The 17,348-nt window shown below is 41.0% G+C and overlaps 1 protein-coding gene and 1 pseudogene across 4 annotated transcripts in view; one reads left to right on the top strand and one right to left on the bottom strand.

Annotated features, from left to right (window-relative positions):
* Positions 1 to 17,348, bottom strand: part of KLF7 (Kruppel like factor 7) — an 80,229-nt gene that overhangs the window by 44,528 nt on the left and 18,353 nt on the right. The window contains exon 1 of one of the 4 annotated variants that reach the window (XM_023536253.1): positions 4,656 to 4,757. The exons of the other annotated variants lie outside the window; for them this stretch is intronic. Within the exon in view, the coding sequence (XP_023392021.1) occupies positions 4,656 to 4,664 (9 nt within the window). The 5' untranslated portion in view covers positions 4,665 to 4,757. Of the gene's footprint in view, positions 1 to 4,655; positions 4,758 to 17,348 lie in introns of those variants that run through there. 4 annotated transcript variants of the gene reach the window in all.
* LOC111745356 lies at positions 12,526 to 12,644 on the top strand (annotated as a pseudogene).

Below are 17,348 nucleotides of genomic sequence, written 5' to 3'. Positions count from 1 at the left end.
CCTTCTCAGGACTAGAAATGTGCATTATCCTCACTTGCCCCTTTTCTGAATTCCACATCTCAAAAACTTCTCTTTCCTTTTTCTGTCCCATTGCTAGAAATTATCATTTTCTTCTCTCCAATATTAAAATCCTCAGTTTTAGCTCTAGTCAATTCACTTCTGAATTAAAAGACTTTACTCCTGTAGTCAGCAGTGATGGTCACGGCATAGGGAATGTAGTCAGCAGTAATATAATGGCTATGTGTAGAGCTAGAAGGGTGATAGAGTAATCGGGGAGATAGTTTCATAAACTATATAAATGTCTAACCAATGTACTGTATACTTGAAAGTAAAAATAAAACCAAATGCATTAAAGAAAAAAAAGATCTTACTCCTGAAACCTCTCTTAACTCTCTCCTTCTCTTTTTAAACCTTCACTTACCAAGCACAGTGTCTGGTACCCATCCAACAATTTATAATGTCTATCGAACAAAGATAAAATCAACTTTATACTATTACTTTGATCATTCTATTCTACTCTGGTCTACAAAAGCCATCTGCTGACACCCTATCCCAGACCACGCTGAGGCTAGCGGTCCTAGAAATGACCGGTAATAAATGTCTTCTGGAATACAATTGTAGTGCTTCTTTAGCTTTGCCCAAAGAGCAGAACCAAACCTTTGAGACACAGATATGTTCCAGGTAAAAATGAGATGAATCGTGGGTTATAAGTGGTCCTTGAGGCAGTTCTCTGCCTCACATGCAAGGACTATTTCACACCCCCAGTCAGTCAACACTGTCTATGATAGGTTCCAAAAGCGGAAGTTGACAGAGAACTGGATACCTCAGGTCTTGTAGCACAAATTAAGCTCATCAAACCTCCCTGCTGTTGGCAAGAGGTAGTTACTTTCACAGGATCAAAAAATATGTAATAAATTTGGTCACATATGGGCATGATGATGCCACCGTTACCAAATGACTTTCGTTCAATCCTTCTTTATGTCGTAAGTGACATGACACTTGCCAGTCAGGATTGCAAACATCTCTAGGCACTTTTGCCATTTCCCCTACGACCCTCCTCACTAAAGGGTATCCTTCACCCATTTTTCCTCGCTTTTACTTTCCCTCATGTCCATATGCTTGTTACAATCTTTCGTCTTCCCTTCCACTAATCATTTTTCATTCAAAGTTCAACATAAAATCTATGTCTTTCAGGAAGACTGGTCTAAAAAATTGGAGTTAAGAAAATATGTTGACTGCCAAGTGTTGAAAGACACCCCTCCTCAATCCTGGACAATTAAACAGTCTCTCCAAAATAAATCTAAACTCCATAAATTGGTGGTATTTCTGGTTTACTGAGATTATGTTCTCCTTAAAACTAATGATCATATTGCTTATACCACATGGGTCCTCAAACAATGAAAATAATCATTTAGAGCTAAACCTCAACCTCTGTTATTTCAGATGACAGAGACATCTAAGTGTTTCAAGTAGTGTAGAGTTGTAAGAATTAGAACTTCCTGAAAAAATGAGTTATAATCCCCTCTTAATGCCCATCCACACCCCACTGAGACCACACCCATGTTCGGTTGGGGCAGACTCTAGTCCAGATTCCTCAATGTCACTCCTTTGAAACCAAGTGTTTGGAACATATAAAGTTCTAGTTTGTATTTATGTCTTTTAATTTGAACATAAGACAAAGCCATTGGTCCAATATTTTTGTGACCAGTCAGTAACTGTGTTATTATGAGTAATTATTTAGAGTCTTTAGATTTATATATACTTGAGTTGGTGTGTCAATAAAATAAATAATTAATTGCATTTTGATTTTTCTTCTGTAATAATATAGTCATTGAAATAAAATGCCACCTATGTTTGTAATCAATTATTAGTCATCCGTGTTCCTTTTAGCCAGTAGTGTCAATTCCAAGTATTATATCTATTTTGCTCACCTAAAACATCCAAGAGTTAGAAGTACGAAGAGAGAAAATAAATTGGGGAAAGAATACAGATGCAAAAATATGGGGAGATATGGCTTCCCACTTCATGGAAACGTGCGAAGTCATGCTTCTTCTGAGATAACCTTGACCTGGTGGTGATGATGATGATGATGATGCACCAGTGAGGAAGGGGTGGACTTGGGTTCCCAGCAAGAATGCTCTCCCAGGTAATTACATACACAGATGAACTGCACTTGGCTGCCCATGGGAGCCCCTTCCTGACACTTACTATGTGTGGTTTTGTCACGTGCCATTACCATGGTGCCATAGTCCCCAGAGAGTCTAAAGTACAGAAACAGGGAGACGAATCCCTTGCCTTTCTCTTGAGAGTGTCCCAAAGTTTAATTACTTTTTTGTGCTTTGAAATCTTCACACGCATCCCAAGATGGAAATTCAAAGTGATACAAAATAAGCTACTGATAGTAGGGTAATCTAAGCTTTTTTAAAAGTGATCTTCTAAAATAGTCATTCTTTCCCAACTTATAGATATGTTTACGCTTCACGCCTTTTAGCAAAGACTTTAATCCTCTGACTCCTGAAACCAACTGGAAAACCTCTATAGGACTGCAAGGATTGGTATTTATGAGAACTGTATGATTTATTTTTTTCCCCTTCAAAGGATGATATGATGTAATGGTTCTGACACATTTCTAGTCTTTTAAAATTAGGTCCGAGTTGAAAGATGAGAAAGGAAGTGGAGAGCATAGCCAGAGAGGTCTGGAACCATGTTCAGGGGTTGGAGGAAAGGAAAGAAGCATCATGATTAATAAGCTCCGTTGACCCAGGGGAGCACTCAGACACCAAGCACTCGAACTTTGTTGCCCATCTTCCTGGGTTTTAAAGCAGGTTTGAGGAAGAGAATCTAACACTGAACCTAACTCGTGGCAGAGAGGATATATGTACCAGTGGTAAGATCTAGAAAGTGATTCCTATGAAAATTTTAAATAAATATTTATTTCTTCTTGACTTTCATTGCCAGAAAATATTAGGGTGGAAAGTTAGTAATGAATTTAGTCCAGAAAATGTGCATAAGCAAGTACATAAGATAAATGAACATTCGTTTCTTACTGCATTTTTAGCTATTAGGGTTTAAAAAAAAAAAAAAAAAGAACCATCAATAGCACACCCCAGAGGTATGACAGTATTACACATCACTGTCAGAATTGCTGAACTCCACAAAATAACCCCGGTACTATAACCACGTAAGATTGCATTCCTTTCTGCCGTTTCTCACGTCAACTTGTTGCAGGAGCTGAAACCAAATTAAGTACTTCCCTCTAGTAATCTGTAAATGCTGAGAGACAATGCTGTGAAAATTAACTGAATTCTAAACAAATGTGAAAGTTGGGGAATTTCTACTGAAACCTCTTCAGCATTTCTCCTCCCCAAACTATTCTCAACGAGCAAAGAAAATATTTGTATATTTTTCCTTGGGGAGGTAAGAAAGGAAGGAGACAGAGGCCTGGGAGAGAGTGATGTCGTTGAAATAAGTGGCCTCAAATACCCCTTTCATCTTCTAAGGATTCCTTGGTTGCAACATATAAAATAAATCCCTAAACAACTCAAATCCGAATTAAATGCTACAGTGAGTTTCAAAGTCATGTAACCTGGGCAGAGATGGGGTCCAGGTTTTATCCTCCTTGAAAGAAGGAACTGCCCCCTTCCACTTCCCAACAACAACTGGGAAAAGCATTGTCTTGCTTCGTAATGTTTGTGATCCTCAAAATTAACAGTCACCACTACGGACAAGATGGCCCATGCACCTAGAAGCCTTTAGATTTTAGTCTAGGGTTGGTTTCCCAGGTGTCACTTTTCAGAGCATACCAATTCAAAGTCTATCACTCTGGCCTCTACACGAAATTGCTGTACCTACTCTCCATCGGCCCTTCAGAAGAGTCACTTGCTATTACTTGGCCACTGGACTGTAACTAAATCCAATCTTATGAGTGGTCAAGAGATATCACTGCTCCTGCACACAGCTGGATCACATAAGATGCTTGGGTCTGCTATCACCATATCTCCCAACTAAGCCTCTATTTAGTCTGACACGCACTGGAGGAAATCCCATTTCTTACCTTATAGCTTGAAAATGTTTCATTATTTTCAGTCATCATACTTTCATAGACAAAATTAAATTCATGCCTTAAGAGTCAATGAAAAATCACCCTACACTAGAGCAAAGACCTAGATCTGGGCTGAAAAGTGAGGTTTAAAACAGGAAAAAAATGCAGAAAAGACACTCTTTAACGGAAAAACCCATCCATGAGAGTGTCAATCAGTCCTCGCTCGGGAAAGAGGGCATTCTGTCCTAGCAACTCATGGAAGCCCAGGACCTGGGAGAGGACATCCCCTCTGAGGGGTGGTGGCTTCCCAAGAACAACAATGGCCCTGACAGTGTTTCAGCTTCGCCATTAATTTTCCATAAAGAGCAGTTTTCACGACAAGTGCTTGTGTCAGGCAGGGCCTGATGCTTCAGAAACCTGTAATTATTCTTGGCTCCCCACCCCCCACAGCCTCTGCACCTGTGTCAGTTCAAGGCACCAGCTGGCCATGTCTTGCTTCCTGCCTCTTAAGGGGGTGGGGGTGAGGGGCAGGGGAGCCTTCATTGAAAACCCAAACTCACATTACTTTCCTGTTCTTCCAAAATGCAAAACCAAACAAAAATTTTAAACTCACCAATCGCATCCCTTCCCCCAACGGTCTTGCCAAAGGAAACAAATAAACGTTAATTGGCTAGAGAGCCTTCATTCAAACCAAAATTGCTGAAAAACACAGTAACAGGGAAAGGTCTGACAAGGGGTGATTAATCCTGTTTTACAACCGGCTCTTTACTCACCCCCACCCTCTCCAGTTAACTTTGTACACACCCTCCCCAAACTCCCCGGGCCCCTTTGCACAGAGTGGCCAAGATGGGAACATGCCGAACCCATGACATCATCTCCCCTTCCTCTCCTAAATCACTTGCACAGGCTGACTCAGGCTACTGGGATTTTTTTTTTTTTTCTTTTTAAAGCAAACTCATTTCACTGACTCCCTTCTGGAACAATGTTATATCTTTCTTAGTTGAGTTAATTAAATATACCCTTCCCCTTCCCCCTCCCCCCAAATATATATACATATACAACTGCTTCTTTTACCCCCAAAGCATAGTTACACTCATGTACAATGTATGCACACATGCACACTTTCTCTTTCAAAGTTTGAATTTTCCAAGAACAACAGGTTCAAATCCCACTGGGGCCCTCGGTGGCAGATGCAATTTAGTGGCTGGTGATCAAAGAGGATATTTTCAAAACCAAGAGAGTTTTCAGCTTCCACTGTGGAATGTGAAAGACAATGTGGGCTCTAAGAGGTATGTGTGCCCTGCTCCTCAGACTGCGTAAGATGGCAGCCAAAAGAGAATGGAATCAAGCCCTAAGCCACTTTTCCTGACATGGATGGCTGTACATTTACTTAATCTGAGGTACTTGGAATTTCCCAAAGTACTTAAGGTGCTGCGCGGGTGTGCCACTGTGCTGCTCACCCTGGTTAAGGAAACAGACTGGCCCCAGGTGCACTCAGAGACAGAAGGAAGCAGGTGAGGGTACCGGCCCTGGAGCCGGATTGCCTGGGTCTAAATCAGGTTACACTGCTTACTAGCTTGCATCACTGTTGGCAAGTCACTTAACCCCTCTGTGCCTCAGTCTCCTCGTCTATAAAATGAGAGAACAGCAACCTACCACGCAGGACGGTGTGAGAGTTCGATCACTTGATACGAGTCAAGTACTTAGAACGGGGCCTGCAACACACATTGTGTACGTTTTAGCTATCATATAATGACTACTGTTTTCATTATGCTTCCAAGAAGACAATAAATATAAACAAATATACCAAGGGCATAAAAAAAAGAAAACCAAAAATATCAAAATATTATCAAAGTAAACTAAAACTGTTGTGTATAAAAGGTTAAGTAAGCAAGGAACTATGGCTGGGTGACTTACCTCACTGGGCTGTTTTCTCATCTACCAGGTGAACGGATCTCTAAAAAAACTACCAGTCTGGAGTTCTAAGTTGCTGTGAAATAGTAGCAGAAGAGTAAAGACTGAAAAGTGAGAACGGCTCATTCAGAACAGGTTCAAAGAAAGCGACACATGGCTCTGCTGCCCAATTGGATGGTGAACGGCAGGAGGTTGGAGAAGCTGGAAGAAAGTGGTCCATGGACCCTCCTCTAGACAGGGGCCTCATAGCCTCAATTATAAAGCCTGAAACACACTAATCCAAGTCAACAAGACACTATAAAACTAATTTCCTGGTTCACCATGGACATCAGCCTCACCAGCATCTAAATGTAAACTTCGCCAGAATGTGGGCTCCTCAAAGACACCTAGACCTGTCCCTGACTCATGATATTCTTCAAGCATTTGTCAAATGGATGGATGGATGGATGGATGGATGGATGGATGGATGGATGGATGGATGGATGGGTGGGTGGGTGGATGGGTGGATGGGTGGATGGATGGGTGGATGGAGTGAGCAATTCTCAAACAAACGATCCAATTAAAAAGCAACGGTGACTACAATCCTGGTCAGGCAGGGTTCCAAAAGGATGATGAAAGCCAAAAATTCTTCTTTCTTTACCACGAGAGCATCAAAAACAATGTGTATATATTTATTACCAACATTTCCTATAGTATATATACATCAGTATTTTAACTATAGGTGATATTTACCTATTATCTCTTCAATGTTTTTCATTTGAAAAAAAATTTAATGCTTACTGTCTGGGACAGATACAGTATTCTAAACTGAGAGGCACTCATAAAAGGCCATGGGGCAGCCCTGAGTGTATGTATCTCTGTAGGAAGTAAAAGCCATTTCCTCATCCCAGAGAGTGACCCCTCCCTTCTGCCACTTCCTCTTTTCTCCTCTGGCCTCCAGAAACTACCAGGAAGAGAAGCAATAAAGACAAGTGGACAAGTTGCTATTTTCAGCTCTCATTCTTTATTGATGAAAAGAACCTGGCCTGGGAATTGGGTTCAATACCCCCCTTTCCCACACTGCCTCTCCGTTTCCCACCAAACTCCTAAACCTGAGCAGGGAGTTTACTTCCTTGTCTAAAAAATGAGTGAATCACACTCTCGAACACTGCTTCCAGCTCATACTTCTTGCTGATAATCCTTAAATGACTTGTCATCACTCTTCTTGCCATGGCAAATCAGATCCTCCATGATCTGGCCTTGCTTTCCCCAACTCTTACCTCTCATCCATTCACACAAACACACCAAGCTCATATCTCTCTCAGAGCCATAGTGCCTGCTGTTCCTGCACCTCAAAATGCAGACCTCAAGTCATTGAATACCTGCTTCCTTTTAATGTATTATGTTTTGGCTTGATTGTGATCAGTTCAGAGAGTCCTTCTTTGATCTGTCTACATTAACTAGCCAAAACACCTTATTCATTCTCCATTATACTATTTCACTTTATTGGCTTTTTAGTACTTACTAAGCCCTAGACTGACTTAAATTATTTATCTGTTTGGATGTTTATTATCTATCTTTCCCTAATAGGATGGAAGTTCCAGGAGAGACTTAGTCTTATGTACCAATGCTTGGAAAAGGCATCCAAACCATACTAGTTGAATGAATAAATGGAATTAATCAATCCTGGAATTCCAGGGAAGACGTTACCTGGTTTCTCCACCAGGAAATTTATCCTAAAATGTCCACCTCATTAGGTCAAAAGGCTCAATCGTCATTTCTCCTCAGTTCAAGTTTTAGAACTCGGAAGGCACTCACTGATTCATACTCATCAGACAGTTGTAAAATGAAGGCTCTTCTCAAGACAAAGAAATCAGTCTTGATCCTCACATCTGCCTGTTTCAAACAGATGCAAAGAGGGCATTTCTTCTCAGCAGTCCATATTGCATCATATCCCTTAGTGTCACTCAGATGTTCAAAACCCACCCCTCTCCCGGCCTCTGCACCAGGTGCTTATTAACTGGTGTCCTGAGGGAATAAAGGTAGAGGCTCAACCCACATCATATCATTTATTACCATTTCTATTACCCCCATGATAAAGGCAATTCTGGCGACTGGTCTCCAGCACTAGAGGGTCACATCAAGTTGGTCCCCAATATTGGTATCTCCACATTCATCAGTCCTTATATGAAAGGTTCTTAAATGAAAAGCCCATTCAAATCTAGCAGTCATCAGAAACTTGTGTTTTCTGTCATCTTCAATAGCTGCACACTCCACTTAGATAGATGAAGTCCTTGGACAGTCTTGTTTTGGCTTATTTCTCATAAATTCCTAAACACAGAAGCATTTCCGTCCTCTCCATTCCCTTTAAGAATTTTACATAAAAAGGTACCTCTACTGAGAGATGCTATTTACTTCAGGATCATTATTTCACAAATATGGAACCCTCAAACACTGAACCTGGCAGTGAGCCAAAATCCAATTAAGAGAGTATGGCGTTTGAACTAGGCAAGAGCTAAGGGTGAAAATATTGAATATAAGTTTTACAGGGTTTGTGTGTATGTCTGTGTTTCTGTGTGTATGTACGTGCACATGTGCCTCTGACAATGAAATGTAGATTCTTTTTAATGTACTTTGGACGCCTTTTTCTAAACCCATAATTGTTCCCATATTCACAAAGCCATTCCCTTCTCTTGCTCATTATGTTAGGCAATAGGAATCTGTCATACACTGGCTGAAAAAGATGAGGGAGAAAGGAAGAGAAGGTTTTCCATCATGTAAAGAAAAGTAAAATTGTGCTTGGCCCATTTCTGAACCACGTTACAATGTAGATTTCAAATTAACAATTCGACCCAATGCGACAGGAAGAATCAAGTGCTGAGGCCCCAAGGTTTGGATTCCAGTAGCTCTGGCTACTTAACCTTAGGTGGCTTGGATGATATTGGCTTGGCTGATATCGGGGTGACGTGCACTTTCAGAAGCACCAGACGCTCACTGAAGAAGAGACAATTTGAATCATCACTGCCATCCCCTCTCCTCTTTGTTCCTGTCTGAACCAATTTCCATACAGTTTCAAAGAAATCAGCAGCCCATGCAAAGGGGAAATCCCAATGGAACGAGAACTACATTAGCAGCATACGGGGGAAAATCTAATTTCCAATCCAGTTGCTTTGTTGTTTCAACCTCCAAGGAAGCTTGCTACACGTGCACAACATAAATTAAGTTTTAAAACACCACCGTGATTTAAAATTAATAAAAACACTCATGGGGAAAAGGTGGTTCTTGGTACAAATCTCCTTACACAATAAAAGTCAACTCCACCTGAGCTTGTAGGTGGGCTGAGTCTTTGAGGTCTCAATTATCTCAGCCAACAAAATACTTTAGAACAGCATATAATCATTGAAACCAATGCACGTGCTACTTAATAGTTTATGGTGAAAGAATTCTAAAGCAGTATCCACATTAAGAAGAATTTTTAAGCTATCTTGTTGACAGACCTCACTCAGATGTGTTTTAATGGTCCAAATTAAAGATTCTTTTTTTGGCATGACGGAATATGCCAATGTGATTTCCTAGTGCCCTACTTACCGGAATCAAACTCATGGCAAGACAGCAGTGTGAGTACATCATTAATTAACCTGAACAACATACTGGAACACTGCTGCTAATAAAACTCCCCTATAAAGAAAACATGTTTTCTCTACTGAGAATCCTGGAATGTGGGCCCCAGCAGAACCACTGCCTTAATTAAGAAGATATTTTGATGTGTCTAGATCTGCGAATGCCATGAAATTTGACCATATCTGGCTTGATCTTCAATAACTTGAGTTCTTGCATATACTTTTTGGGGAAAGAAGATGAAAATGATATCTATATTATCAGACATGCAAACAACTAAGCGAATGAAAGGATCAGTTTTGCTAAAGCAGGGGATGCTTTATCTGGGCTGTTCTTAAAAGCACACTGAGCTCTCACTCCAAAATCCACTGAATAAGAGATCTAAAGAACCCTTCCCTTTTCTCTATAAAATAGGTGGACAGAATCAGGAACAAAGTCATAACTGCAGCAGCCAGGTGAAACTGGGACTTTTCCAGTCCAATCCACATGAAATGACATATATTCTTTTTTACAGAGAATTCTGTTGTGAAAAATTTCTGAAAATGTTTATTAATATTTATCCTGTAACCTCTAAGTCCCCCCGTGAGACCATGTAGGCAGCAAGAATTAAAATTCCTATCTTATTTGAAACCCAACCTAGTGAAGAAAATTGGGTTTTCCAGAGTTCTATAGCCATACTATCAGTAAGACCAGAAACAGAAACAAAAGTTTCTTGGCTACTAATAATTAAGCTTTTTCTGGTCCAACTCTGAACCTTCTAGCAGTATCTCAAAACATTCTATAAATTCAACAAACTATCCTAATAACCTCAGTAACTTTGAAGGAATAGGATTCCTGATCTTCCCAAATTGGAAACACAACAGCCAATCCCAAACTTCATTTCACAAGATTTTCAACTTTGTATCTCTATGCAATTTCTCCTAGGGAGACTGGGTCTTGGTTTTGATAACACCCTGTAGGCGATTTCTGAGATCTCCCTGGCTGTTTCATATTTTATTGGGTTTTTAAAAGTAAATAGGATTTCAGTCATTCCAACCTGTCAACATCAAGTGTAATCAGAGGCAGAAAGCAATGGAACTAGTATCATTTTTTAAAGACAGAAACTGAGAAAATGTATAAATACAGTTTACTGAGGATTTGATTTTATTTGTTTATTGGATTAATGCCAAATACATGAAAACTAGAAGTGATATGGTTTTTAAGAGGAGGGATTTAAATCTGTTACCCAATGTTTTTAAAACATTTCCTAATTTTAATAAACATAAAAATACAAATTTGACTAAACCAGATTTAACATTCTCCACCCCTTATGACCTATAGAATAGTGGTTCTTGGCTCACTTTCAACAATAGTATTATCAATCACTCATCCCTTCTGTTCAAGATTCAAATCAAAATGCTGCTAGGAAGGGGCATGGAAGGAATGGAATCAGCAAGAAGAAAAGAAGGGGAGAAGCAGCAATGAAAAAGAAGTGAATTGCAAGCATCTCATTCCTGTGTAAAAATCCTGGATGCCAGTAGCTGGCTTTCATCAAGTAACACACCTCTAATCAAGGGGACCCATCAAACGTTAGGTAGTAGATAAGCACAAGGGCAAAACTGGCACGTGGCCCTGTTCTCTACGTGGAACCTAAACACTAATTTTAAAGAGGTTTTGTCTATAATTATCTAGTAGTAACAACCTAAAAAGAACAATGGCCAGTGGATGAAGACTATGTGATTCAGAAATCTGTGGTAGTGGAAGACTACCTTCATGAAAAATCAGGTACTTAAGCATTCTTCTGGGATGGAGTACCTAATCAGTCTTGGATGTCAAAATCCTTCACTTGGGACTTTTTACAGATGTGTACAATCAAAGGCAATGTGGTGTCATGGAGACCACAAAGACCAAAGTCAGGGGGACTTTTACCAGCTCCTCCTATATAATTAGCTTTATGGCCTTCCTCAAGTCACCTCCTCTTTGGTCCTTGGTTTCTCATGACCAAATCTTGCTTGCCTAAGGGAAGCAAGACATGAGGAAGATGTAATTTACTACTCTGATCCCTCTGCCATGCCTTTAGGTATCTCAATTTCAGACTCTGGACTGCAGTTTTCTGTCAGTCTCCTAGATGAGGTCCCATGATACAAGGCCACATGGTTGCCACATGGTAGACAGGTGTTGTTTCTGAAGATGCTTTCCTCTGGAAGTTAACAATGCCCTCCCTGGTAAAACCAGGTTAGGATTCACAAATTCAAATTCCTATTAGGACCAGGAGGATAATAGATATTAATGAAATAGTTAAGGAATATGATAGTAGGGAACTGGTGCTGACTGTGATAAACACATCCCACAGAGTTTTCCTATGAAATTCATTGCATGAGGAGAGACTCAGCTGGAGGAAAAATGACTGGGCAGCACTTTCATAAGTATTCTGCTTGGCTACACTTCTCTAGCACCACTCAGCCTGAATCCCTGCTCTGAAGAAGAATCTCAAACAAGGATGGGAAACCCGCAGAGATGGCACCATGAAATGTCCAACAGGAGGAAGGAAGAGTTATTTCAAATCTACAAGAGCCTGGAGGTCTAGAGCCAAGTTTTAAACTTCCCTTGGGCTGAGCAGATTGTTTTATCATAATCAGTAGCTTCTCAATAAATACTTCCTAAATGAATTTTTTTAAAATCTTAATTAGGAACCACTATTACCTGTCATTACTTGCTCTTCTATGGGGTGACTAGATAAGACTAGTAGATTTGTCCAATAGAATAACGACCAGTGAGATATAACTCTGCTAGCATAAGAAGATGACACCCATTTGAATTCTGTTGGCCTCTAAGGGGCAGGTACTGTCTCTTGTGCTTCTTTTAAATTAATGTAATAATTACTTATTGAGCTTCTACTTTATACGAGACATTTTGTTAAGAGACTTCAGGGAAACCCATGGTATAGTAAGGACAGAGGGATAGAAATACATCCAATTAGCAATAACAGGGTAGTCTACGGCCATGCCACCCTGAACGTGCCCAATCCCGTCTGATCTCAGAAGCTAAGCAGGGTCAGGCCTGGTTAGTACTTGGATGGGAAACCATCTAGGACTACCAGGTGGTGTAGGCATTAAAAAATAATAATAAAAAAATAACAGGTATATCTATGACTAATAACTAACTAGAGTGAATAAAGTGTTATGGCAACATAGAGAATGAGCCAATTCACTCTCCTGGAGAGATCAGAGACGGCCATGTGAATGTCATACTTCAGCCAGACTTTGAAAAATGAGTGAGCTTTTGGCAAGTGGAGAAAGAGAGCAATGACATTCTAGAAAGAGCGCACAACATGAGAAATGGTGTATACACGTGAAAGCCCTACTATGTGTTTAGAAATGGACGAGCAGTCTAGGGGTTCTGATGCATAGGGTACACATTATGGGGCAGCAAGAAATGCATCCCCAGGGCCTAGAAAATGCCTCGTATTTCTGGCTGGCAGTAACGGTGCCGGTTTGCTCTGGGCTCACCTTGCCAAGTATACTTACTAAAAAGCAATCGCTGTTATTCTAGAACCTAAATAATATTTCAGGGAAAGATTAAGAGCTTAAAAGATACTAGTGAGGCCCAATGGTCCCATTCACCTTGCCAAGTAATATTCCTGAACCTCAATATTCTAAAAAATCATCATGGAGACAAATATTACAAAAAAAAAAAAAATCAGCTAAAAAAAAGTGCAACCGAATAAAGCAAAGAATGAATCTCAGCCCTGAGTGTCCTGGTAGCCAAGGTGACAAGATCAACAACGAGTTAAGAAATTCTCATCATCAAATAAAAAAAAACATCAGTTCCTCAGAGATCAGTTGATTTCGGCACACCAGGTTTAAAAAAGCAAACAGAGAGGTGGACAAGGAAACATGGAAGAGAAAAAGAAAATAAGTAGAAAAGAAGGTGATTGAAAAAATATATCTCCCCTTTAAAAAAAAAAAAAAAAAGGTGAAATTCTCTCATTAAAAACCATCGAATGTTTTGTTGGTGAGGGGACCAAAGGTTCAGTGCCTGGGTATGTTTTTCTCCTTTGTAGCCTCTCTCTGTTGATGTTTTTCTGGCTTTCTAAGCAAAGAGGAAACCTCACCCATTCCTGTAGACATGCATTTACGACCACATTCTGCTGGCCAATAACCCTCAGTGGCTCCTTGAGGCACTTCTCAAGGGTGGAGTGTCAAGCAATTGGATCTGGTTATGAAGCTGCTGCTGCTGCTCAGGTTGAAGGCTGGCGAGTTCAGTGAGGGCTCCAGGGCAGAGCTAACTCATTAAGGACAAAATGTGCAGGCACATTTGACCTTTGGAAATCCAGCCCTGGTCGGAAGCTTCCAGATTCAAAACAAAAGCTCCAGGGCTGGAAAGAGAGTTGGAGGAAGCACACTGTGAGCGCTGGGCCCATCCCCCACACATTCCCCAGTGACTGAGAGGCTCACAAAATCAATAGAGCAGCATTATTAACTCTGCAAAATCATAAGAGAAGGCTTCGCTCTCTGCCTGGGTGGAGAGGGAAGACGGGGGAGAGGCAGGCTGGCTCCACGGGAAAGGATGCTTCATTAAAGTCTTACCTCTGGGGAGGCAACTGCAGTATAAGCTTAACAGACCAGATGAACCCATTGTTGATAGGCTCCCATAAAAATGTTGGCCTTCGTTGAGGCATTGTCATTGTGGAAGAACGTACAGACAGACCAAGGAAGGTCTATATAGCAAAGAGTTGTTGTTTGGTATAGACTTCCAAACAGTGGTGCTGGGGGGCTCACCCAAGGCAAAAGTTTTAAATACATCACACAAATGTGACACTCTCATCTGCAGTCACAAATTTTAAAGCATCCTATTGTTAATTTTTCACCCTGCTTTCCTGAGTCACCTACACGTACCAACATGAACACTTTCAAATAAAAGAAATATAGTGAGTGCTATGTCTACACTTCATGGAAATGAGAGCACCAACCCTAACCTTGTGCCCCTTCTGATTTGCTCAGAACTCCTCACTCCCACCTGAGTCACCACTTCCTTCTCATAGGTCATAAGACCCAACCCAACTGCATCTATCACCAAGTCTGTCACCAATAAATCTCAGGCACACCCATACGAAGATACTGCCTTGGTCTGCCTATTTCCTGTCACCATCCCTCAGTAGTGTAGTGTCCATAACTATCATTGCAAGGCTGCAAATTGGCAGATATTAAAAGGTAAAGTCAGTTTTCAGATACTTCTTAATCCCAAAATCTTTCCTTCAATGTTGCAAATCAAAAAAAGTCTTATCTTTGTAAATTCCTCACTGTATTTAGCTTCTCAGATTCTGGCATTTGATTCTAAATAGAAAGTTAAGCATCCCCTACTGCAAATCACACTTACATCGGTTCAATCCATTTGCTGTTAAAGAAACATCATTCTTCCCAGAAAGGTTTTTCCTTTAACCACACAGCAAGCCAGAATCAGACAAATGTGGCCTGATAAAATTATTGATATTATCCACCTCTCTCAACAGGGGACAATGGCAACTTGCCAATAAGTCCTGGGGCAGAAATGAAGAAATGGAATCCTCATCATATCTACATTTTTTTAAATTGCCACCACTGCTGACCGTAAACTACCTACGGCTTTTATATATATGAACTTTTTGTTAGGAAGTGCTGTGCAGTCACATGTCATTAAGGCCTTAACTGACAGGCTTAGTCAAATCTCTTGCCTAACATGATTTGCTAACCGACACTCAAAGACCCATTAACTGTTTCTTTTTTTTTATTTCCCTCATTTTTTTTTCCCAATGGAATAACATAAATTTACTAGAAAAGATTAAAACTCCAGCTACACACATAGCAGGAAAGTTATAAACCTGAGAGGAGACCAGGAGACCAGGTGTCTAAAGGTTGTAAGTGTCTGTTTCATTTTAGATTCCATTTGAGCAGTAACTGCAAACTTCCGGGAAAAAGTTTTAAGAACATTTTGGAAAAGTACATAAAAGAGCCGTGAGATGAACAGGAAGACCCCTTGACTCTTTCAGATGTGACTGGGAAAGTCACTGACACCCTGCTCTTTCCCCTATACCCCAGTCACAGTGCATACTTCCACATGTATTTATCAGTTCTCTCCATCCATCTCCAGACTCTAAGCTCCACAAGAGCAGAACGACGTGTGTTTGGGTGACTATTGCATCCTCAGCATCTAGCTCTGTGCTTGGACATCAAAAGCCCTGAGAGAGAGACAGAGAGAGAGAGACAGAGAGAGAGAGAGAGACAGAGAGGGAGAGAGGAGAGGGGAGGGGGGAAGGGAGGGGGAAACGGAGGGAGGAAGGGAGTGGGGAGGGGAGAGGGAAGGAAATTAAGTGAATGAATTAAAGAAAGCCAACCAGGAGAGTGATGTCACCAAGATGATGACATAAGTCGTTGCTGACTTCACTCTCCCTCATAAGAAGAGCAACTAACAACTATTCATGGACAAGGCATCACTGACAAAACCTTAAAGAAAGAGAATCAAAAAAGGAAATCACAAAAGGGAAATGAAACACAGCTAGAAAATTACTACTCTACTTCCTTCTCATCAGCTCCAATGGTTTATTATGAACAAGTGTGATTATTCCAATGTCTTCATCCCTGTTGACAGATGACAGACTCTGATCAGCAAAAGCCAGTTGACTTCACGGACAAGAAGTTCTGATGTGAAGTGGCCAAGAAGAGGCAAGGGGACAGGTGGACAGGTAAAGGACAAAGCAGCCTCCAAAATAGAGCATTTGGGAGACATGAGATTCTCCTGTTCTCATCTCCCACCTATAGAGCAGCCACCCACCCCCTTATGAACGGTTTCACTTTCCACAGTTTCAGTTACCCATGGCTAACTGTGGTCCAAAAATATTAAATGGGAAATTCCAGAAATAAACAATTCATAAGTTTTAAATTGTGCACCATAGCATGATGAACTCACACTGTCTTACCCCATCCCATCCTACCTGGAGTATGAATCATCCCTTTGCCCAGCATATCCACACTGTATATACAACCTGCCTGTTAGTCACTTAGCAGCCTTCTCAGTTATCAGATGGATTATCAGAGAGATTGCATTCACATAACTTTTATTACAATTATAGTTGTTCTATTTTATTGTTAGTTTTTATTGTTAATCCCTTACTGTGTCTAATTTAAAAATTAAACTTTATCACAGGTATGTACGCATAGGAAAAAACATTGTACATACAGGTTTTGGTACCATCGGTGGTTTTAGGCATCCACCAGGGGTCTTGGAATGTGTCCCCCTCAGACAAAGGGGGACAAATGTACCACTCCCCTGATAAGGCTATTTACTGGTCCACAGTCCTCAAATTCTTTCCATTTTGACTGACTATGAGGTTGGGGGAATTCAAGACCCTGTAGAACCAAATATACCGTGGACCACTCCCCTTCCCTCACTGCTCCCAGTCCCTTTCTTGCCAATGTTCCTCGAGTACCAGGGCCCAGGACAATGGACCTATGTCCCCGGCCCTGAGTCAGACCAATGCAAAATCATCACTGCTGATCTCTGCTCTTCCTTCCTGCACCCTAAGCCCTTCTCCTTGCTTCGCTGGGCTCCTCTGTCCCTGCCTCGGGAACCCCACATGGGCACGTGCTGCCTCTTCCCCAGTCTTCATGCTGCGACGTGGAAGCCTTTCTCTTGTCCTGTGTTTCCCTGAAGGGCCTCCAGGCCCAGAAGCAAATGTCTCCCAAGACATCCTGGTGGTAAAGCTCCCAAACTCTCTTTCACTCCCTTCACTCACTCCTGCCCAAGAGAGAAAGTATCTGGTGATATTGAAAGAAAAAAA

The sequence above is a fragment of the Pteropus vampyrus genome, unplaced genomic scaffold, assembly GCF_000151845.1.
Source record: "Pteropus vampyrus isolate Shadow unplaced genomic scaffold, Pvam_2.0 Scaffold152, whole genome shotgun sequence".
Taxonomy (NCBI): Eukaryota; Metazoa; Chordata; class Mammalia; order Chiroptera; family Pteropodidae; genus Pteropus; species Pteropus vampyrus.
Note: the sequence above shows the minus strand (reverse complement) of the source record. Positions and strands in the feature narration are given on the sequence as shown.